Source organism: Xiphias gladius, chromosome 9, assembly GCF_016859285.1.
Source record: "Xiphias gladius isolate SHS-SW01 ecotype Sanya breed wild chromosome 9, ASM1685928v1, whole genome shotgun sequence".
Taxonomy (NCBI): Eukaryota; Metazoa; Chordata; class Actinopteri; order Istiophoriformes; family Xiphiidae; genus Xiphias; species Xiphias gladius.
This window is the reverse complement of record NC_053408.1, coordinates 11,135,839-11,158,502: the sequence shown is the minus strand read 5'-3', so window position 1 is coordinate 11,158,502 and position 22,664 is coordinate 11,135,839. Positions and strand designations below refer to the sequence as shown.

The 22,664-nt window shown below is 42.0% G+C and overlaps 2 protein-coding genes and 1 long non-coding RNA gene across 4 annotated transcripts in view; 1 reads left to right on the top strand and 2 right to left on the bottom strand.

Moving 5' to 3' along the window:
- The window catches only part of atrnl1b (attractin-like 1b), a 68,984-nt gene extending 67,717 nt beyond the window's left edge, over positions 1-1,267 (bottom strand). The window contains exon 1 of the mRNA XM_040135136.1: positions 79-1,267. Within this exon, the coding sequence (XP_039991070.1) occupies positions 79-329 (251 nt within the window). The 5' untranslated portion in view covers positions 330-1,267. The remainder of the gene's footprint in view (positions 1-78) is intronic.
- Positions 1,268-8,295: 7,028 nt separating this feature from the next.
- The window catches only part of afap1l2 (actin filament associated protein 1-like 2), a 38,399-nt gene continuing 24,030 nt past the window's right edge, over positions 8,296-22,664 (top strand). For both annotated transcript variants that reach the window (XM_040134848.1, XM_040134846.1), the window contains exons 1-2: positions 8,296-8,384; positions 21,204-21,332. In XM_040134848.1, the coding sequence (XP_039990782.1) occupies positions 8,369-8,384; positions 21,204-21,332 (145 nt within the window). In that variant the 5' untranslated portion in view covers positions 8,296-8,368. The remainder of the gene's footprint in view (positions 8,385-21,203; positions 21,333-22,664) is intronic.
- LOC120794132 lies at positions 16,618-21,264 on the bottom strand. Its single transcript, XR_005708098.1, has 3 exons — positions 21,171-21,264; positions 18,972-19,097; positions 16,618-16,917 (listed from the first exon to the last, which is right to left on the bottom strand). It is a non-coding gene; the product is annotated as an uncharacterized LOC120794132 (long non-coding RNA).

Below are 22,664 nucleotides of genomic sequence, written 5' to 3'. Positions count from 1 at the left end.
ACAACAACAGTGTAAGTATTCTGCTGGTGGCCACAGATTAAAAAGTGGAGCTAAAGCTTTTAGTGCATGGCCACTTACTTGAACCTCCCTTGGCAGTGCTGGCACTGGTCTCCAACCCATCCTCGGTCACAGATGCAGGATCCGTTTATGCATTTTCCAGAGAGGCAATTCTTGTCACACGGTCTCGCCGGGGAGGCGTGAGTGAACAGGACAAAGTAAAACAAAACATAGACCACCAAGTATCTGTTGATACCCCGCAGGTTGCCGTGGGTGGCGACTTTGGGTCCAAAAAGGAAGAGTTTAGTCTCACATTCCCCCCCGGGATCCATTTTTCCCCCCAGGTCGACCTAGGCGAGTGAAAGACCGGGGCCTTTAGGTCTGCTCCGGGAGAAAGCCTCGGCTACTCAGGCCGTTTCAATTATAACAAAGAAGTCCTGCATATTCGTTGAGTATTATGCATACTCAAATTAAGGCTCGGCCAAGCCTGCTTTACAAAGCTTTGGGGAGAATGGCCAAGAAAAGGCAATGTTAGCTAAGTGCTTTGAAAAGCTGCTTGGTTAACCGCATGCATAGATTTGGAGTGGGAGGAATTCCCTTCAGCCTACCTCTTGTTGGAAGGACCCACCAAAAAAGCGGCGAACCATCTATCAAAGCTACGAAAGGAGCTAACTCTCTGAACAGTGACTTACCTAATACCTAATTACTTTGTCTATGTAACGTCGGCTTGTTTGCAGTTTGGCATCTGCTAGGTAACGTAACGTGAATGCATCGATTCAAGACCATTCACTTCCAAATCCCATTTCAGCAGCCATTTTAAAGCGTAAACAATCCCTCGGTGAGAAGCGGGATGTACATTGTAACATACGACGGTCCGTATTTAGCCGGATCTTGTCCACAGAAGAACAAAGGGGTTGTGGTGTTTGTAGCCCTGGACCCGGTGCGAAGGCTGCCGCAGTCAACATGGATGTGGTGAGATGTGGGAACTGGAAGGCTATTCCTGCCGACTAAGGGGGCACGGAGTAACCACTTTGAACTGTTGTTGATCTTACTGGCCTTTTCTCACAGCAAATTTAAGCACCTACAAACGTGGACTTCGTTGACGTGACTGTTCGGTGGTGTCTCCTTGTGTCCCCGTTAGAAAAAAACAAAACAAAAAACCCATAATAACTCAAGCCCCGCTGTTGCTCCCAAAACATGACTGGAACTGGTTGCGATGGATTTCCTGAGGCAGCGACGCTAAACAGCTCCTCAGGTTGGAAAAGACGAAACACGGTCTGCGCATGCGCACGGGGACACTCGAGCCTGGCTCTGTTTAAAGGCACAGTGTAAAAAAAAAAAAAAAAAAAAAAGCTACGGAGCTCTCCTATGCGGCATTTACAAACGGAATGTCTCTTGATCATACGTCTTTCAGGTCAAGGAAATAACATCATCCTTAAAGTCCTACATAACATGTCAAAAAAGACTTTTGTTTCTAAGTTTGTTTGTTTGTTTGTTATGTCAAAACACACACACACACACACACATATATATGTATATATTTTTTCTACGAAAAACGTAAAATATGATGACTGCAGACATACAGTATATTGCAAATACATGCATTGCAATTTTTAAAAAAATTACACGCATATGTAAATGTAGAGTATTAGATCTCCCTATATTGCAAATCTGCAGTGTGTCTGTTGCATATGGGTTCTGTTGTTTAAAACTCTGGGCGTTCTCTATGTGCATTGGAGGGTCAAAAGCGTGCAGGTGTCCGGTCCAAGCTCTGATAGTTCTGAAACAAGTCTCTGCACACTGTGTAAAACACTGAGATAAATTCACCCCCAGGAAGTGACAGTGTTATTTGCTGGTTGCCGTAGTGCAAACTGGGATGGCAAATATAGTGAGAGTCTCCACTTTTGTCAATAGCCTTTTACGCTGTGCTGGAAAACTGAAGAAGGTCAGGAAGACAGTGGTTACAAAATAACACAGACTTGGGCATGAAAAATGCTCACCTCTTCTTCTGAATTTTAATATAATAGGTAATGCTTTTAATCACTATAGCATGAATATAATCTTGAACTTTTAAGTGTACAAGAATTTAACTTCAATATTCTTTATGTATAATTGGTTGGTGACTGTTTAACAGATAGATTTACCTGGAGCTTTCCACACTTTTACATTTACACCTGCAGGTGGCAATGTTGCACAGCAACATTAAGGCATGGGTGTACAAATGTAGGACAGTGGGTACAGACTTTCAGCCTTATGGTTTGGGGCCGGAAGAGAAGAGCAGGAGTAATTGACTGCACGTTTCTGTTCTGACTATGGAGGCTTCATACTCAGTATCAGTATGGAACTCCTAACTCGGCAGCTAACATTATCGAAGCTTATATTTGTTCGTAACCGAATGAACTGAAAAGTGATCACAGATGTCAGGCTACAAATACTAACGTAATTGTGCACAACTGATTAAGCTCACTGAGTTAGTCACTAATACAGTGTCAGTACATCGGCTTCAAATAGTGTCATCTGAAATCTTTATAAATTGAAGGCTTGATGATTTTATATATTCGAGAGACAGTTATCTTTGATTGTAGATAATGACTTTACAGTTCAAAGTCACTGGAGTTGTGCAAAATGCAGGACATTCTGTTTTCTGGTAGGTTTTTCTTTAACACAGACTAACAATTTTGAAAGCATAAACCTAAATTTTGTGTATTTTGTGAATCATTTAAATACCTGTCCTGTGCTTGGTCTTATTTAAGACATGACTGTGTCGAGGTTAGACTACCCAAATCCCTCTCAGTGATCCCTTAACAAAACCTACCTGGCAGGCAAGATTTAAGCTGTCGCAGAAAGTATCAACGTTTTCTCAGCCTTCCCATGAGTCATCTGTGCACATTTTGAAATCTGAAGAACCACTCTTTATTTTCCACAGAGGTTACTGTGAACCTGATCACATATGAACTAAAAACAATATTATTGAGCTATGACTTAACACTCCTCTACTTAAGCCACAAGAGAGCCTGTTGGCGTTTAGTCAGGTGCACACACCTCAGTGGTACAGGGAAATAGGCACCATCTTTACAAGGTGTAGTGTGTCTGAAGGCAGTGCCCTCTGCATTCTTGGTCTAAATGTTCTTAAAACAACAGGGAGGTACAGCAGAGTCAGTGGATTTGACTTTCTTTGGAAATTCCCAGACGCGACAGTAAAAGGAGGCACAAGGTTCAGACTAGATTAGATGAAAATACCTAAATAAATGGGGGGTCTCTTTTCAGGGGACTGGCAGTGCAATATGTGTCTGTATGTATGTGTGCAAACATGGAAGAAGCCCTTGAATCAAAGAGGGTCCAGTGCTAATTTGGAGTTGAGTCAGTGACCTTTGTCCTCTGATTCACAGTTGAGGAATGCTCTTTGTCCTCCAATCAGCAGCAGAAAAGAGGATAGAAGCCCAGTCTACAGTCGCACCTTTGACTCAAAAAGGCACTCTATAAAAGTTCAAGTGTCTGTCTGACCACATTTGAAACTTTTAGTACCTTTGTTCCACACCTACGTACAAATACCTCAAACACATGGACAAGCATGGTGACCCTAAATCATCCAAATCTGAATGTTCAAGGCCTGAACCCTCCCGTATTGCCAGGAGCTTCCAAAGGTCTGCTGCTCAATAGGAATTCCGCTGCTAGATTTACAAGACAGTTCCTTTGCTGTGGACAGAGTGGAGGAGAGAAAGGCCAGACCACCCTTGTATTCAATTCATGCTGAGCCATCATGCCTGACTCACATTCACACTTTCAGCATTCACTCAAGGCCATACGATGAGGTGTACAAAAAAGATGACATCATCTGTTGATTTTTAACTGAGGGGTTTGAAGTGAAGTTTTAGCACAGATTTAGACAAACAGACACAGGTTCAAGGCCAAGAATTGAATAAGAACAGTACATTGTGGTTGCTCTAAAACAAGGTGAAAAGATTTGTTCAAGCGCAAACTTTTTTTTTAATTCATGCAAAACAACAAAAATAAAACACTGAGCACAGATGGGCATTCTTGGCATTGGAAACAAGGCCTTGGAAAAACTCAGTTCAAGGTTCGCTAACTAGCTTTTCCTGAAGCGCACCTAGGAAATGTGAGGACAACTCCATCCACTGATGAAGACAGTAAGATGCAGTCGAAAGCCTTCAAAAAAGCTACTAAGTGGACTTTAAATTAAGTAATAATATTTTATTGTCAAAAAACTAAATACACGTTTCCATTGGCTTTCAGATTCACTTTTTGATATGAGGTTAACTCAGCAGTTACTATAGATACCGGAAGCCTCTGCAAGGCCTACATACAATAACAGGCTTTTTGTATTTAGTCAGGAAGTAAAAAGGCCGTCATAAACCCACAGAGCAGACAAAGTGCTTATGACATAAACATTGAAGATTTAAAGGAACCATAGAGCTGTCCAACTGTATTAAATAAACGTTGTATCAGCATTGGTTACAAAATCCAGACATTTCTTCAGAGTGAAAACGTGAGTCAGGTTACCATCCTGAAAGCAGACCCCGTGGAGTTGCACATTTAGTCAGAAACGCTTATGCTCTGTCTTTTAAAATGTTTGTGCACATCACCTATTCGAATTGTTCGAGGAAATTTGAACAGTTGATAGACATTAAATTCAAGCAGTAAATTACCATTCCATCTTCCTCTCATACATACTTTGAAACCATGAGTACATTCAACAAAATCCCTGTTGAACTGTAAATTAATCCTAACTGACAAGTGCATTGATTTAGATTCTGTAAACTAACTTTTCATGCTACGTCAGTCTGCCAAATCACAATGCAGCTCTAAGGACTTAAATGTTTTTGTTTTAGGACAAAATGCACCTTTGAGACCTCCTACAAAGAATCCAACACAAGCTCACATTATTGCCTGCACTGCAATTAACATTCCATATGGATCTTAAGAAGCCTCCTGTAGTCTGCTTCTGGTCAGGTCCCTTAAATATCTGAGAAGTGTTGAACCCTGTAAAGCCACAGGGATACATACAGATTTCAGATTAAGGGTCTCTGCTTGTCTTCCAGGCAAATTTGATCAAATAAGGATTGAGTGTTTGCTGTGGTTGCTCCTACAGTTTGAAATACCCTGAGTGAGAGATGTGCAAACTCAGCGGAATCGCATCTCAAGGCTCCACCGTTGTGTTCCAGCCTTTTACTGATTCTTCCATCTCTCTTGTCTCTTTTGTCTCTGTTCTGAATTACATTAATTGGCAGTCTTGTTGGAATTTCTCTTTTGTAAACACTGCATCTTTTGTCTTGTCATTACTGCTTTTAGTTTTCTGACATTGGAGGTGTTCCTTTGATTTTGAAGCACTTTGTGTTATTATTAGACCTACACTTAAAGCACAAAGGTAATAAAGGGTGCATGATATGGCTCATTGCATATATCGAGTATAAACAGTCTTATATTACACTACAAAGTTCTGGCAGGTTTTAAAGTAGACAGTTTATAATGTTATTATTGGAAAATGCAGTCCAGAGAAATGGATGTAAACCTGGTGTTATACTAAGGTTTACACTAATAAAACTTCCCATTTTAAAAATTTATCTTGAGTTACTACAAAGAGAAAAATCATGACAACACACAAATCACTTTGAGTTCATGTTGAGCCGCAACTTTGTAGTTTCACATGAGAAGATGTCCAGTGGAATTTGCGGCTTTTATAGCCCATGTTCTCACACTTATTACCCCACAATACAATAACCAGAGCAAAGATATACAGCATCAGTGCTCATAAATAAGATATATAAGGTATATAAGGTATATAAGGTATATATATATATTTTTTTTTACACATAGAAACTAAAAAGACACTCTAGACTCTATTCAGAACTACAGACAGGTGACAAATTAAAGGAAAAACTCGAAAAATGAGTGGAGAAGCAGGATGACAATGCCCCCATCCGAAGAACTCTTGGGGTCACTGAATGCTTTGATGAGTATGAAAATGAAGTGAATCATATTCTATGGCCTTTGCAGTCACAACATCTCAACCAGACCGAATACCCATGGGAGATTTTGGACCGACGTGTTAAACAGCGCCGTCATCAAAACTTCAAACGAGGGAATATCTTTTGGAAGAATGGTGTTCATCTCTCCGGTAGAGTTCAGAGACTTGTAGACTCAATGGCAAGGGACATTGAAGCTGTTTTGGTGGCTCTCAGTGGCCCAACACCTTACTCAGAGACTTTATGTGGGTTTTCCTCTAATTTGTCACCCATCTGTATATAAATCAGAGATCATGTCTCCTTGTCCTCCTTCTTGAACCAAGAGTGAAAAGTGTCAAAGCTCTCACAAATGAAACTTGAACCTTATCACGCTGGGGAGACACAGTGACACACATGTTTTGTTGTGGTCCCTTACTTAAACAGAAGTCTCTTTATTTTATCTTATATTGAGCAAGTATGCTATTTTTCAGCAATGCACACAAATGCATGTGATCCTACCAGTGAGTTACCCTGTTACTATGGTAACAGATACGAACCTCCATCCCATCACCATTTCTCAGACATGTGCAGACGTAATCCTGGGTTCTGTTCTCAATCTGCATATGGGTTTATGTGGAGTTTGGATGTTCTTCCCTTGTTTGTGTACTCCTCCAGGACCTCCACTCCTTCCCGCAGTCCAAAGACGTACAAGTCAGGAGGACCAGGTACTCTCTGAGCGCTACTGTCTGTCTTCTTTGTGTTTGCCCGTGATGACTGGAGATGTGAGAGAGCTGTGAGCCCGACTATAATAAACATGGGATGGATGAATACGTAAAAGGCTGAGTTGAAAGGAGGAACCCTCTAACCTCCTTTAACAATCACTGACACCCACACATGTTTCAATCAATCCAACACCTTCGCAAAGGGATCAAAGAAGCTTAAGACATGTAAAGGACCCCTAAAACACAACTGACACGTGCCTATGTAATTTCACCTGTGAGTATGCTCGGTGTGACCTTTGGTCCAAGTCATTTGTCTAAAGTAGAGTTCAAGCGCAAGATCAGATGAGACTGCATGAAGCAGTATGGACGTCATTGTTTGGATGCGTTAGGTTTTCAGACTGAGGGAGTCTCTCCCCTGTGCACCACGCTGCTGGTCCTAAACTGCATTCTCCAGCCTCTGCCACTTCACTGAGCAGAAGGCCTCGGGACCTGTTCATCTGCGCGTCTTTGTCCCCGCAGTCTCATCAACAGGACCCGGCCTGCTCACGTCCGCCTCTGTGCGACCCCGCTCACCCTCCCCCTCTGACATCACAGGATCCCCACTTGCCATACTTACTAACTGCGATCTGTTTACCTTGGTTGGGAACTTCACCTCGCTCTTCCCCTTCCCCTACTCCTCAACCACACAACCGTCCTTATTGTCTCAGCTGAAGTATTGTCACCTGTGCGCAAGTTAACAACATAAAAACCATCGGCCCAGTGGCGGCCAGGTCAAACACAAAACACTTAATGCGTTTTGAATCATCTCGTGGAGTATGCTGTGTTTCCCTTCGTTTGACATTCCTCTCATACCTCCACCCCGGTCACGGTTCTCCCACGGGGATGTTTAGGCAGGAAACTTCACTTTGCTGTTGCCAGCGAGGAAGCAATGGCTGCAAAGGTGCAGTGCGGTAAACGCTCAGAGTTTTGTCCCCCAGACACCGTTGCTTTTGTTTCTCAGCTGGCAGACTCTACGCCCTCCTACTTGTGGATGAGGTCTTAAGTCTTATCACCCAAAGATCTTGTGTATTTATTTCAAAAGCAGGGTCTAGAGCTGTAAAAGCATGAAAGAAACCAATTCTGAGCCTCAAACAAAGTCCGGGAAATTTTGTGTTGATTTATGTCTCTGAGACTGTCCCCTGTAGTCCTGTGGTTATAGACACAACGTACTAAGGAAATACATGTCAATAGCGTGGATTTGAAGATACCAAAAGTATACAAGTGCCCATGATGCGACCATCCGGTCAGCGCGACCACTTCTCTCTAAAAAGGTGAAAAGTCCGTCTCCTCCTCAGTTTGTCACGGGACCCCTGGGAGCCTCCGAATAACACCCGGAGGGTCCCCGCGCCGAAGGAGCAGGCGACCTGCAGCCTGGATGCTGCATATAGTTGGGAGGAGGAGGTGCGGCAAAGCAGATGAGGAAGAAGAGGAGAGCGCTGTTGTTCCGTTAAAACTTAAGCCTGGCTGGCCCACTCAGTGTATTGTTGCGAGCGGGAGCGCCGGGCTGCATTCCGCAGAAGTCGCTGCCCCATCACTCAGAAAGTCGTCAGCAAACTTTGGGGATTTTTTTTTTTTTTTTTTTTGAATTGCATGAGCGGAGGAAAGCGAGGGATAAGACGGTGAAACTGCGAGCGTCCGAGCGAGCGAATGGAGAAGCACAAAGGTAAGAGGAGGATTTCTGAACTTTGTGTCAATAAGATGAGACGCGCCTGCGGATTTCTCGAGTGTCGTTGCTGACAAGGCATCCCCACGAACTCGCGGTAAAAATGACTCCTTTTACAACTACTTTACATTGGTATTTGGGGACCAAAATACACCAAAACCGACTGTTTATTCCTGCATCCAGATGACATACGAATCGTCACATGACATTCACTGTTTTTTTTTTGGGATGCCTTCGAGCCATTTCGCACGTTGCCGGCAGCCAAAATGTGATGTTTCGGGATTACCACCGCGGCCATAAAAGCCATCTGCATCCTCCGATAAGTTCGTTTCAGTTCTGGTCGACCTGTGCTGTGCGAGGACACGCGGTCCGGTCACCTGCCCCATATAATCAGCGTTAAAAAGCCAGGGCGGGTTAGGAAGTCCGCTAAAATAGACCGTCCTGTTCAAGTAGGAGGCTGCCCGTGGGCCGCGGGTCCTCAAGTTCATCAGACTCATACTACTTGACCGAGTTGAATGCACCCGGTTTCATCATGTCCACGAAGACGTGTGGCTCATCCCCCGAACCTCTTCTCCTCCGAGTGGGCTCCGCAGAGTGGTTTACACTCCGGCCCCCGATGATTTCCAATAGCAGCGACATTGTTCTCGGAGCATTCCTCAGATTCCTGTGATTATTTGTCCGGGAGGGATGAGGGAAAAAAAAAAAAACCACACAACACTTCCCCGATTGGCATAAAAACACAGGGCCTGAGCCCAAATGTCGAAATTAGTGATGGGTGAGGGAGTTACACCCGCACCTTTGCCGTCCAAACTTCGGAGGAAACATTTTGCACGGAGACTAGTTTAGAGAGGGGGGGGTGTTAGTTATCCGTGCACCTAAGCACCGATGGGAGACACATGACCGTGGGGGTCTCGTCAGATCGTATCCCCGCACTCTTACCGCTCACCTAGACCGGTGAGGCTACGGGGTCTACGGCGCAGCTTGCCGGACTGTAAACAATGGCGACGGTCAAGCTTGCGCTGACTCCGCCGCGGTTTCCCAAAGGCAGCAACTCTCGCCGCAGCAGTCCCGGTCCTCGGCTGACTACGCGGCCCTCTCTGTTTACCCCCCCCCCCACGCGCTCTCGGGGTACACAGGCGGCACCGCGAGCGGCCCAAGAGGTGTGCTGTGGGTAATTTCTCCGTTTGGGGGCATCTCATTAGCGGCGGAGGCTTCGGGTGGGTCAGCCATCCGTCGATCACATGTACAGCTGAAACACTTAACGGATTACACAAGCATTCTGACAGTTGATTGACTGTTGGAGTCGGTTTTTGCGCACAAATATCAAGCTGCGTTTAATTTTTAGCAAATGTGCTGCCCTCTGTTATACATCATTGTAAATTGAATATCTCTGCGTTTGTTTGGTTGGTTGAACAAAAAAAAAAGGATTTTTTTTTTTTTTTTTTTAATGTTACTTTGGGCTCTGAGAAATTATGTGATTTTTCCACATTCTTTTTGATATAAATAATCACCAGATTTACCAATAAAGAAAATAATTATTAGTTGCAGCCCCTCACATGGATTCGATTTTGACAAAATGTGGAGGAGTGAGGCATCCCACTGTCATGTTTAAGCATTTATGAGATTACACCGAACGTCCACAAGGGGAGCCATACTGCTCAGTTGATTCTATTTCATACACCATTGACTGTCATAGCTGAAACTAGGTGGGGGGGGGCTAACAGTAAAGTATGTTTCAGTATTGTAAAATCTAAAGTGGTTTGCAAAAGTGATCAATGCAGGGTGAAGCTGTTTACCATCAGCTGATCAGGCTTTGACACCGAATGGCATGGTTTAAGTCAAAGATATTTTCCAAGATACTGTCAGGGCAGATAGGGGCAAGACATGAGCAATGAGGAGACCATCAGAGAAGGGGAGAGCTGAGAGTGGCAGATAGTGAGAAGTAGGGCGGGAAACCTGCATCTGGTAGTTACAGAGTTACAGAGTGCAGAAAATGAGCTGGTGTGTCAGGCTGAAATAAGGGCTGGAGTGTACTCTTTTGGCAGCTGTGTGCAGCAGCACCAGGACACTGAACTAGATACTAGCAGCCACAGGCAGTCAGTAGAGGGGGTACAGTAAAGGGAAACCTGGGAAAATTCAGGGAGGCCAATGACAAGGAAAGGCATTGTTTAGTATTCTGGACATGGTCTGTGTTTTTCAAACCTGACTCATGCAGGTTTCATTCCAGAGCAACAGTTTAGCGTCTCATGTCACTGATTCTCACACATTCTGCCAGAGACGAGGATCAAATTAGTGAAACCACCTGGAGCTGTGTTTAGATTGAATGACCTTTGGGCTGTGATGGGACATGTTTGAGAATCATTGTTGCAGTAGAGGACATAACTCACCAGCTCAGCCAAGTGATGATTGGAGCATGTTTTATGCAATTATTGACCCAATATTCACTTTGTCCAGCATCCAATCACAGTCATGTTTCAGCCTACTAAATGTTAAATGATCATAGGGTCAAAAATATTTATATTTTTCTCAAATGTTTTTCTTAACACTATATAACTGTATCTCGAATTTATCTTGTATTACATACATGCATATTTTCAGAAAAATAGCCTATAAAAGAAACATTACCTAATATTGTGCATTATATACAATATTCCATTCCCATAATGGAAGTGGAAGCATATGTTTGTTTATTTTTTGCGAGATGCTCTCCAGTATTTATTATCTTACTTCCCTTGTCAATCAATGCCTTTCACATCATGGGCTTGCTTGTTTTGCTTTCCATGTTATTATGGATCCCACCAGTTTCTGGGTAAGGCATATCTTTGTTGAATTCACTGTGTTGGCTTCACACTCTTTGCAGCTGGGTTTCACCCAGGAAAGCAATGAGATCTATGGTGATGGCTCCTTTTCTTGCCTCCAGCGTCAGCCGTCTTCTCCAACAACGATCTGATTCTGTGATCACTGCCAAAATAAAATGTAAAACAAATGGAGGCCGACTGACAGACACATTGATGGACATTTTTGAATCAGTGGATTATTCAGCCGAGACACAAGCAACTATTGTTTAGCTTAAAAGTTGACTGACTTTGTCTGGCTGTGAGGAATGGCGAAAGATATTGTCATTTTTCTTCCTATAAAATGTTTACCTGTGTACTTTTATTAACCTGTGTATCCCGGTATCAGTTGAAAAATTTTCAAAGTTTCTTTGACAGTTTCAAAGGCACTTTTTTAGTGTAGCATGACAATGTGACAGAGTCAGTGGGTTTAGTGGGTTTCACATCCAATAAGCTCAGCAGAGGCAGGCTTAGATGTAGGCCATGAAGGCTGGCATGGGGTCTGCCGGTTCACTTGTATGTGTGTCATGGGCTGTACTTGCCAAGGGGGAGTGAGTGGAGTGCGGGTAATTCAGGAAGCTGGACTGGGCTATAAAAATGATGAAAAGAAAGACGGTCTTCCTGCTCTGGGGCAGCGGGGCGCTCAGTGTGAGTTTGGCCCTTTTTTCGCCCTCTGGGTCTTGCTCATGTTCATTTTCAACACATCAAACGTTGCTTTGTTTATTGGATACAGAAGCTCTGGATCGGACCTGTATAGTGTTTTTTTTCTTTCTTTTTTTTCTCACCAGGTACTCTTACGAGGGAATAGGTACTTAGAGCAAGAGAATCGGGAGCTCACACACTTGTAATCGCTCACATATGCACACTCTCTAGTTCTTACTGTCCCTGCAGCCACTTATCTGCGGGATAATAACTAAGAAGAGAAGCTTTTATGTGGGTGACTCTGAGGAGGCATTGCTAGTTAGTTTTCATTTGTCAGCAGCTGCTTCTAGTCTCTCGCTTTCTTTCTCGTCAAGCCAACACTGTGGAGCCATGTAATGCTTCACTTTTACTTACACATGAATTCATTTATCACTACACGGTACTGTATATATTAATCGAAAAATTTGTGATATGTACATGCATATACACCTCACACACCTCAGATGATCTAGAAGATGATGCCTTTGACTGTTGGCGGGGTCCTGTGAGGCGAGGAAATGTTTTTGGGGACGTACAGAGAGGAAGATTTGGGGAGGCATGAAGGCGGGGTGCTGCATTAAGAGGAGGAGGTGGAATCACACAGAGCCTGCGCTGCCTCATGGCCCAAGGCTGACAGATTTTTCATCTCTGTGTGTGTTTGTGAGAAAAACTAATGGGAGGGAGAGAGTGGTGTGTTTTGTGAGAGTGTGTTTTCTGCATGTAGTAATGCTCTGCAGAGTTGGTGTTATTTGGACATATACCTGTTTTGGATGTAAAAATATCTCTAAACCTGCATTAGTTGATTTCTTGGCCACTCGGGGGACCCACAAAAAGCTGTAAACACAACACTGACATGTCATTCTCAAGTTGGTATAGCTAATGTGTTAGCAACATTTGCTTATTTACACATCCAACTGTAATTGCAATTTTCACTCTCCATTTAGCTCTGTTTTGGTTTCCACCCAACTCCTGGGGGAAATACCTGACTCTTAAGCTGCTGTCTGCTCTGCTATGTTTATTAGCTAGTTGCTAACTTTGCCCGTCTGCTGTATGGTGCTTAGCAGGTAGCATACCGTGGGCTTATCCAAGCTTTTTGCTAAAAAACAACTGCCTGCCTTTGAGAGCCGTGAGACTCAACCAAAACAATAAAGTTGCTTGCTGGAAAAGCAAAGCAATAAAAGACTTAAACCCTACCTAGAGCATAAGGGAGACTGTGTAGTTTTGCAATAATTTTTGTGGCTTCATCACTGCAAGTGACACCTTTTATTTGGCAAACAATCATTTGATTGATTGTTATTATAAAAATATTGACTAGAGCAGCTTTTTTGAACTTTCGCTTTCCATTTTTGTCACCATTTTACATTATTGAGGAAATGTTTTTGACTTTGTCCAACAGCTGTCTTATGTCTTATCTGATGTTTCTCTCGTCATTGTTAACATTCCAGTGCATTTATAACAGTGATTCAAATAAAGCCAGCAGTTGGCCTCAGACTCTCAAAACATGTTAATAAAATGTTAATTTGCTAAAGTTGAAATATCAATGCACCAAATTAATATCAGACATCGACCTTTGATGGTCTTATCTCTACACAATCTTTATCCTATCTGTAAATGACTTAAGTGATTTTGTTTCTGTGGACAAAGTCCAGCGTTATCTTCCACACTTCATTTTCATTTTGCTTTTTTGCTCACTTCTCTCATCTCTGACTTTGCTGCACACCCACTCTCTCTTACACACAAACCTCATATCATCATGCCTCTAAGCCAGAGTGTTAAACCCTCAGCCTTAGCCGTTATCTTTAGGGACTACAGTAACATGCATTGCATCCTAATCTAGACGAAGTTGTTCAAGTAGTCCAGGGCCCCTTCCTATAAAAAACAAAGATTTACTTGGATTTTGGAGCCCATTAGCATGTTTCAGCCATAAAAACAGCCTGATTTCTCCAAGGTCCAAGCTTTAAGACTCAATATAACTGAGATAAAACAGATCTAAAGAAAGACTGGAAGAAAGAAAAAAGTGTTGGGGAAGATAAAGCGTGAGATGAATAAAGGCAAGATCCAATTGTCTTGGCAAAAGGATGATGAAAGATGAGAAACTTGAAAAAGAGTGGAGTGGAACTACACTTTATAAGTGATTCCTTCTTTACAGCTTCTGTCTTCAGTATTTTACTCTGCCCACACATTCTTTCTACTCTTTCTTACTGCCAGTGTCTCAAGTCTATGCCTTCACAATTTTCCTTTTATCTTTTCCCTCATATGACATTGATTCTTCTGTTTCTTTTCATGCTGTCTCCCTTCTAATAACATTGCTCAAACTTGGTTAATATTATTTTTGCCATGGCAGCATGGCTCAAGCATATTTTTTTAGGGAAATGCTAGTTTTCGTCTGCCAACAAAGAAAGAAAACGTAAACCCAAAAAAATACAGTAGATATAGTATACGCTACAGTAGTTCATAGACCAACAGATTCCACGGATTACTTCCTGTGCTGTGGTCGCAAACATGTCACAAACACTTCAGCCATGACCAAACTGCTAGACAACCTCAATCTCTCTCTAGATCAAAATTTTCCCACACTGTGAAAAACTTCCTATCACTAGTGTAAGAGCATGACATCCATTCTGACCTCAACTGACCACAAGACTGACAGAGATTTTATTTTTAAACCACTTTACTATTTAGCCTTGCCAGGGTTTGTTCCCATAATTTGTATAATGGAGTGAAATAAGGCATTTTTGATTCTGTAATTTGAGTCTGTTTTTCCTCCACATTGTCTATGAATGAATGAGTCTTTGTACTTAGAGTGCTGCTGGTTTCTATTCTTCCAGGTAGTTTAGTTAAACCATGTTGTATTTCACTCCAGTTGTCACTCACTCTGTGGAGTCTGTTGTGTTATTGCTTTGCAACTTTACAAGTGGAAAAAAAAAACAACATCCCAGTGGTTTTCACAGCCACACAGCAACACAGGAACCGTGCACCTTAACACAAGTAGAGCAGCGTGATAAAGATATCCGCAGTCTATTGCAAGTAGGAATGCGGAGACCTGTATTTTAGAGAAGTGAAACAACTGCTGATAGGGGATGGCGAGCTCCTCGGTTCAAGACTCAGGAATCCACCTAAAGCTCAGGGGGAGCGAGACTCACGCGTATTGGGCAGATGGTGAACGAGCAGTGAAGGAGTTAATTAATGCCAGACTTGCAACGAGAATTTAAACAGATAATGTTGTGCACTAATACTGTATTTTACACTCAAGACAAATCAAAGTAGAGATGTATTTTCAGAATTCTCTATTAGGCCACTATGTACTTTTCGTATAGACATAGTATTCACAGATGTATCAAAACCATAATATTCCTTTGCCTTTATTTTAAAACTCAGTGGAATGTTGACATAATGTTAGAAAGGGAACTATGTCATGTTTAAACTCTTACCTTGCTTCTAACCTCAATTTATTCTTCTACTTTTCCTTTCACACTTTTGTCACTTTGTCCACTTCTTTCCAAAGCTGCTTCAGTGCTGCTATCAGACACAGGCGGACCCTTTTCTGAAGTCATGAAGTTGAAACTCGCTTTTTTTTAATTCAGGTTGCTATGGGAATAACACCAAAACACAGCTTGGATTAATCCAGGCATGTCCACGCAGCCCCTGCCCCACAGCTGAACCCAGCATGCTGCAAGGAGACAGACCAGTGCCTGCCAATAGTGCTCAAACACCAGTCAAACTGATGTTTGATCCTTTATTCAGGCCCTGCCATCAGCCAGTTATCTGCCTCTCTCACCAGAGCAAGGCAAGTCTGGAACAAACCAATCGTACGTGGCTCCCTCTTCCAGTTGTGAACATTGAAACTGACCCAAGGTCAGGGTCATTCATGTGTTTCCCCGTGGAAACTTGGTGTGTTAGAGTCGAACGATAAGAAAAAAAATCAGCCTTGTTTCTGTCAGGTTTTCTCTTTTCTGTTCTTGAATCTGTGACGGTGTAAAAACCGTGCCAAATGTCCAAACATTTTACTACTGTGTGTGGTCACAGGTTCCTGTTCTCCCTGTTGCTACCATTTCCCTTTAGGCGTAGTTGTAGCTCAGTCATTGTCAGTCACAAGATGACAAAAAATAGGCTCGGTGCCTAGTATCATTTAACTTCGGTTCACTAGATCTAGCGATTGGTTTCTTTTAAATGGAATTAGGTAAGTTACTTTTTGTATTTATAACAATGAATCTCTTTTGATACTGTATGTTCAACTTGACCTAACCTGCTGAGATGAATATGTTCATACAAACAAGTTTACCAACTCACAGTGATTAACTCTGTGACTGGTAGTTTTTTTAGAGATGTCAAGTATGTTTGCAAACCTAAATACCAATCAAAGCAGCCTAAGACTGCTGTCTCCTTTATAGATGAGACTGAGGCAGCTGTTTAGCTAGGGAGCCAAGGAGCTGAAATCACATTCAAATAAGCTGCCAATTAATCTCCATCCTGAGTAATGGTGATAGCTTTGTTGTAAACAAGTTTTATGAGTTCAGAAAATGCCTGCTGCAAGCATGAGAGGAGATGGTTTTTCATTTAGCAAAGCCAGTTAAGGCTGATTTAATGTCGAGTCATTTCTCAATCATGTAAAACAAGCAAACACTGTGGGGATTTGCTGGTTGCCAGCACAAAATCAGTATTTTCCAGTTTTCAGTTTCCTTTGTGTTCCAATTAACTAAGAAGTAACTGTTTTACTTACTGAAATCATGTAATTAATTTGATGAACCCTAATTTTTTTAGAATGCACTTTTAAATGTGCAAAATTTGAAATGTGTGTGTTTCTGTTTATGTGAACTCATGAATGAGAATAGAGCTGGGTAGGAGTGACCTATCAGGCGCAGGGTGGTGTGCTGCAGGACTTGTCATTGGTAGACTGCTTGGAGTGCCTCCGAGTCATAGAATTAGTCGAGAGAAACTGTCCGGCCTCCAGGGAGACGCCAGTGCCACATCCATGTTGGTCACACCTTCCCTGCTGCCAAGTCCATTGTGATCGGTATCTGCAGAACAAATGTGCCAAAGACATACGCAGTTCATGAAGTCGTTGAAAAGAATGGATGAGTGGACGGATGGATGGATGAAGGCGGGCACACAGGTGCATGGATCAAAATAAATATGGGTAGGTATGTCGACAGACAGACGGAACCTGTTATATAAGAGCTCAGTGCGTGTAGCATTCACTTTTCACTACAGATGAGGAAAACCCTGCGGGCATATCTGCGACTATTTTCGACGTCTGCACCGCATCCCAAAATATGACTGTGATTCAGACAGTAAAGGAAGTGTCCCAAACAGACCTCAACCGGCAACCTCAAGCTGAACAAGCAGCAAGGCCATCTTACATTTCAGCAACCTTTATTGCATCATCAGGTTGAAGCAATACTATGATTTAACATTTCTTCTTATGTTTGTTTTTCTTTATCTCTCCACCCATTTGACTTGTTTTTTCACCGCTGATCAAAGTTATAAAAATACTTGCGAGAAGCAAAATATTGCATCAGCGAAAAACTGGATACTTCCTCGAGCATGAATTGATATGCTTGGATTTGAGGAGTTGTTTTGAAAGTAGGACAGAATGGGGGGGGGGGGGGTGATGTATAGATGAGAGGAAACATGAAAGTTATTATTTAGAGGACGTGCACAACAACTTAATGGTTTGGTGAACATACAAACTATGCAAAATTTGTCACAGTGACTGTTCCAAGTCACAAATGCAAAACCCAACCAAATACAAAAAAAAAAAAAAAAGTAATAGCTGTCATATCTCTCTCACTTTTGACAAGGCGCGCTGAAGCTGCTAGGTTGGCTTATAGTGTCCCTATGGCCTTTTTATGCTCTCAAGTCTCTTACATTATCTTTTATTTTGCTTCCTATTCTTTATTTTCTCTTATTAGGGCTGAAATGTAGTTTCAAACACACCATTTTTCATGCAGTTCTTGGAGAGAGCATACTTGGAGGGAAAGCCAGTTAACTTCATGTCAGATTATATCCACCCAGCATAGTTTCAAGGCTGACCCCACCAAGTAGCAGAAGTGTACCAGCAGCCGCATTTAACCTGGAAGCAGTCTGATTGAAATGAGCGGCCATGCCTCCCTCGTTAACTTGATAAGATGAAATGCTTGCGATCGCCTCCGCTAAGATGTGGCCTGTCAGTGATGATGCAGAACCTCAAGCCTCTCAGAGTAGGAAAACTGCCAGGATCCTGACAAGACCCCCTTGTTCAGCAGAAGATTTGCTCAAATTTAACAAGGAGAATGGTGGGACAGACTCAAGTCCAATTACTTCTCCTTTTCTCTTGTGCATGCAAAGACATTCATATATTTTGCGGGTTATTTTTGGAGGGCCACTAAAAGACAATTTCAGTCAGTTTGAAAGAATGAGCCTTTCTCCATCCTACCACAGCCAGGGTCAGACAAGCTAAGCAGATGGAGGCGATAAATAGCTGATAAACAACAGTATGTTATACGTGATATTGCAGGAAACATTTGTTATGTATAATCTCTGCTCTAACCACTGTGTCACTGTGTTACATCAAAAATAACAGCAACAGTCCAGTACGAGTGGTCAGACAGCCAGATAGGTTTTAAACAGATCCCCAGTTTAATCGTTAGTTAGTTTTTAGTTTCATTCTTCTGTTTTAAACTAATCAGGCATCGCAAATACATCTTACTTATTGGCCAACTTATCAGAACACTATATCATACAGAGTAGGCCTGGATATCTCAAATGAAAAGGTAATTGTTTTTCTTGTAAATTGAACAAACCAGGAATTAAAAACCTCAGGCATGAGGAAGAGAAATTTCACTTGTGCATAATTCAGGGATTTTAAAACTTCAAATGCACCTTACTATTGAGACAAACTTTAGGCTGTTAAGTGTACTCTTTATTTTATTCTTGCCTTATTCTTGCCCCTTTTTTTTTTTTTAACGTGTTTTAATTGCAACATTTAGTTAGAAAACACTGTAGTACTCTGGCTGGCTAATGGTCTCTCAGATTCCTTTTGGCCATTCTAGAGAAGTGAATTGTTTATGCTGCGGAGGCTGCGGTCACTCACTGCATGTGCAATGGGCGTCTGGCCAACCCAAAGCCCACAGAGAAGGCCTGCTGCAGACCTCCCTGTCCTGTCAACTGACTTCGTTTCCCAGGGTCCCCCAATCCAAAAGGCCATCTGAGTCAATCTCTGCAAACACACAAGTAGGAGAAGCAGGAAAAATGTTTAGATTCACACTGAGCAGGCAAACATTAGCAGCTAAACAACTATTAGAAATGTCATGAAAGTGAATGTGTGTGGTTTTAATCATTACAGTAACATCTCAACACAAAGAGGAGTCGGTAAACGTTTTTGAGAGTCTTTATCACTGTCTAAGCTGGTTTTAATTACTTTACATCCGTTGTGTGTGTGTTTGTGTGTGTGTGTGTGTTTTCGTCTATATGTGTCCAGTTCAGTCAGTGATGTTTTCCATGGTGCAGGCCCTCCTCACTTGGGGCCTCTCAGCAGAAGTTGACTCAGCTTGAGTAGGAGTCATTAAAAAGAGCCCAGTTTGCTTTAGCTTCGGGAAAGCCTCTCGTCATCTTTGAAACGCAAAGCTCACCGTGGTCTGACACCTTATGTTGCAGAAATTTCCCCCTTCGCTGAGGACTTTTTGGTGTGTGGGAGCGTAGGAAGTAGGGGAGAGGCCATGAACATATTCCCCCACAAGTCATGGTTAGTGATCAGTTTGAGCCGGAAGGAGCCACTTAAAACAGACAAGCTGACAGTTTTAATAGAGTTAAAACAGAGAGGAGCAATTTATTATCCTTGTAATAGTTAAGCAATCTGTTTTTGTTTTGTTTTTTCTAATATGGATTAGAGTTCAGTTCTTGAGTAGTCAGATGATTTTCGCATTTAAATTGTAGTTTCTGCTTGTGTTTCTCAGTAACCCTGAGATGTTTCTTTTAACTTTAAACTTAATTTCAGTTTTGGCAAATAGTCATTTTTAATTTGTCATTTTCACGCTTTGGTTTTTGTACGGATTAAACAAACAAGACGTGATGTGTTGATCAGTGAGCTTTAGAGGTGCTGGTAGGGGGACTGTTACCTTTGGACAGAGCAAGGCTAGCTGTTTCCCTCTATTTCCCGTCTTTACACAAAGCTAAGATAATACTGGCTCTAGATCAGTATTTACTGCACAGCAAGAAAATAAGAGAAATTTCCAAAATGTCGAACTATTCTGAGTAAAATACTTTAGTTTTAGCTTGGATTTAGGTTCAGCATAATGTAATAACCCTGCTGTTAGACAAGTTAATCAAAATAGCCAAATTCCTCTGTATACCGTTGCTATTCATACACAGCTGATTAAATAAAATTTAATTTTGACTCTACATATGACTGTCTTCAGGTGTTAACTTTAATTTGAGCCAAGTGGGAATGTTAAAGCTAATTATAATACAGACACATCTAAAAAAACATGTAAGAAAGGTGACGGCATACATTCTGGGGGAATTTACCCACCACCACTGATGTTTGCCCCACCTTTTCGTTTAATAAAGTCTTTCTTCTTTATTCCCATTCTGTCTCATCCTCTGGTGAAGTGCTCACACACTGAGGCCCACTGTAGCAAGGGGCCTATTCATGAGGCCAAGAGAGAGTGAAGGGAAATACAAAGACCTCCCCACACAGCGGAGAGGGCTGTGAGCTCAGCCCTGACCCCTGAAGGATGTGTGTGGGATGCACCCAGATGCGGTGGCCCCGCCGACTCGGGCCCAGGCTCATCCCTCCCCTGGACATGACCTTTCACTAAACCATACAACTCCCAGGACAACCTCAAACAGACTTAAAACTGTCAATAGCAGATGCAAGAGAGAATCGAGTGAATGATATGAGGTCTGAATGGTTATCGAAAGATGCCAGCTGAAAACCTCTGAAGAGTTTCTCCCATGTAAAATATTGGCATACAGCATGAGGCTTAAAACACAAACGCCAAACACTGAGATTAAAATAGCTAACAACTTAGCAGCTGAAAAAAAGGTAAAAGACAAGTCCTTGAGTTGAACTCCCTGTTCTCAGCCATACTGTAAATTACAGTACAATATTCTGAATATTTCTGCCTGGAAACGTCAGAGGTTTTAAATCGCTCATCGCTCTTCTTTTTCTTGCTCATGGGAAGTCCTGGTCTAAAGCCATTGTTTTGATACTTCTAAATATGAGAAAGGTTGCAGATGTGTTCGCAATGTTGAAACCAGTTTGCATGAAGGAATTTTTATTTTGCTGTACCTCTGAGACTCTCTTGTCTGTCTGTGCTTCCAGTGCTGGACCAGCTCCTGATGGAGCTCCACCGCTTCCTTCTCATCCTGGACAAGGAGACCTTGAGCGGGAACGCCACCATCCAGAAGGGCTTGCTCTCCGATCTCCTCCAGTCTTATAGAGCCTCCAATGGTATGAGGAAAAACTTAGTCAAGAGCGCAAGCATAGGTTGCTGAACAGAGAGCGCGAGGTGCTATGGACCTGCCTACAGACCTGTGTTTGTGTACAGTAGAGCACTGCGGCAAATGAGATTTTTCATTAAAAATGTGGATTAGACTAGGCTCTCCAGCTGAGTTTCCTAAAGGTGAAGTGCAGTCTGGTAAACATCCACTGGATCAGTTGACTGACTCACTGCCCTTAAAAAAAAACCCTTCAACTTACCAGAACTTGAATTACAACTATTAAAACTTGGCAATGTAGAATTGAAAGGAAATGCAATTCTAAAACTCCATGACCTAGTTCTCACTTCAGTTTTATTCGGGAACAGATTTTGTTTCATCTTTTAAAGGGAATTTTACACTTTTTTTGACGTGTAACTAAAACAAAACCAGGGTGGAAGTGAAAGGTTGGAGACATCTCTTAGATGTTATAATACCTCGTGTCATAATATTTAGATTAGGAAAATGACATTAGGGGAAGATAAAGTTGCTCTCCCCTGTTTAGAAATGAGTGGTCAAATATATTTGATAGTTTGAAAGAGACTAGACCAATGTCAAGTAAACCGAACACAAACACCTTTGAACAGCTTTTATTTTAACATTTTTAGTTAAATTTCTAGCAGAATACTGTGCAGAATACTGCACTAAGGCCAGAACCATTCAGATTTTCCCAGGCTTTCATATAACAGTGTAAACCACAGTGCTCAACGACACTAGGTTTTTTTCCTTTTTTTTCTTTCATTCCTTAGAGTGATAAAATCTTGCCTGCTCCGTATTGTGAGTATACGTTTACCTACCGTGAAGGCTGCAGAGTATCTAGGCGTTACTGTAGACTTCCAGCTCTGTGAAATATAAGTAAATCTTTGTATTTAAGAACACTTATGTAGTATTGGCGAGCTCTCAGATCATAATGGTATTTTTAATTAGTTAAAGCAGGTACATCGGAAATGTCAACCGGATAGTCTATTAGCCTACATACATGTAAAACACGGTCTGTTGCAAATTTAAGACAAATGGGTGTGTAATCTGTTACAAGTGCCTTATTAGAGGTATGGAGAGCAAAGCTATTACCCATAAAATAAGTAACTTTTCATCACTATAATCCTTCCTTTCTTGTGTTTCCTAATGCTGCAGTATGTCTGATTACATGACAGTTACACTGGTTGAGGTTTAACCACAAATGTTTAACGCCAGGTCATTCAAAAGCTTTTTAGACGAACTGGCAGTTAGTCTGTCTTTACGCAACGCAACTTATGTAACATGTGGTCATGCCTTGCGTTTCCCACAATTCAATGAACTTGCGTTG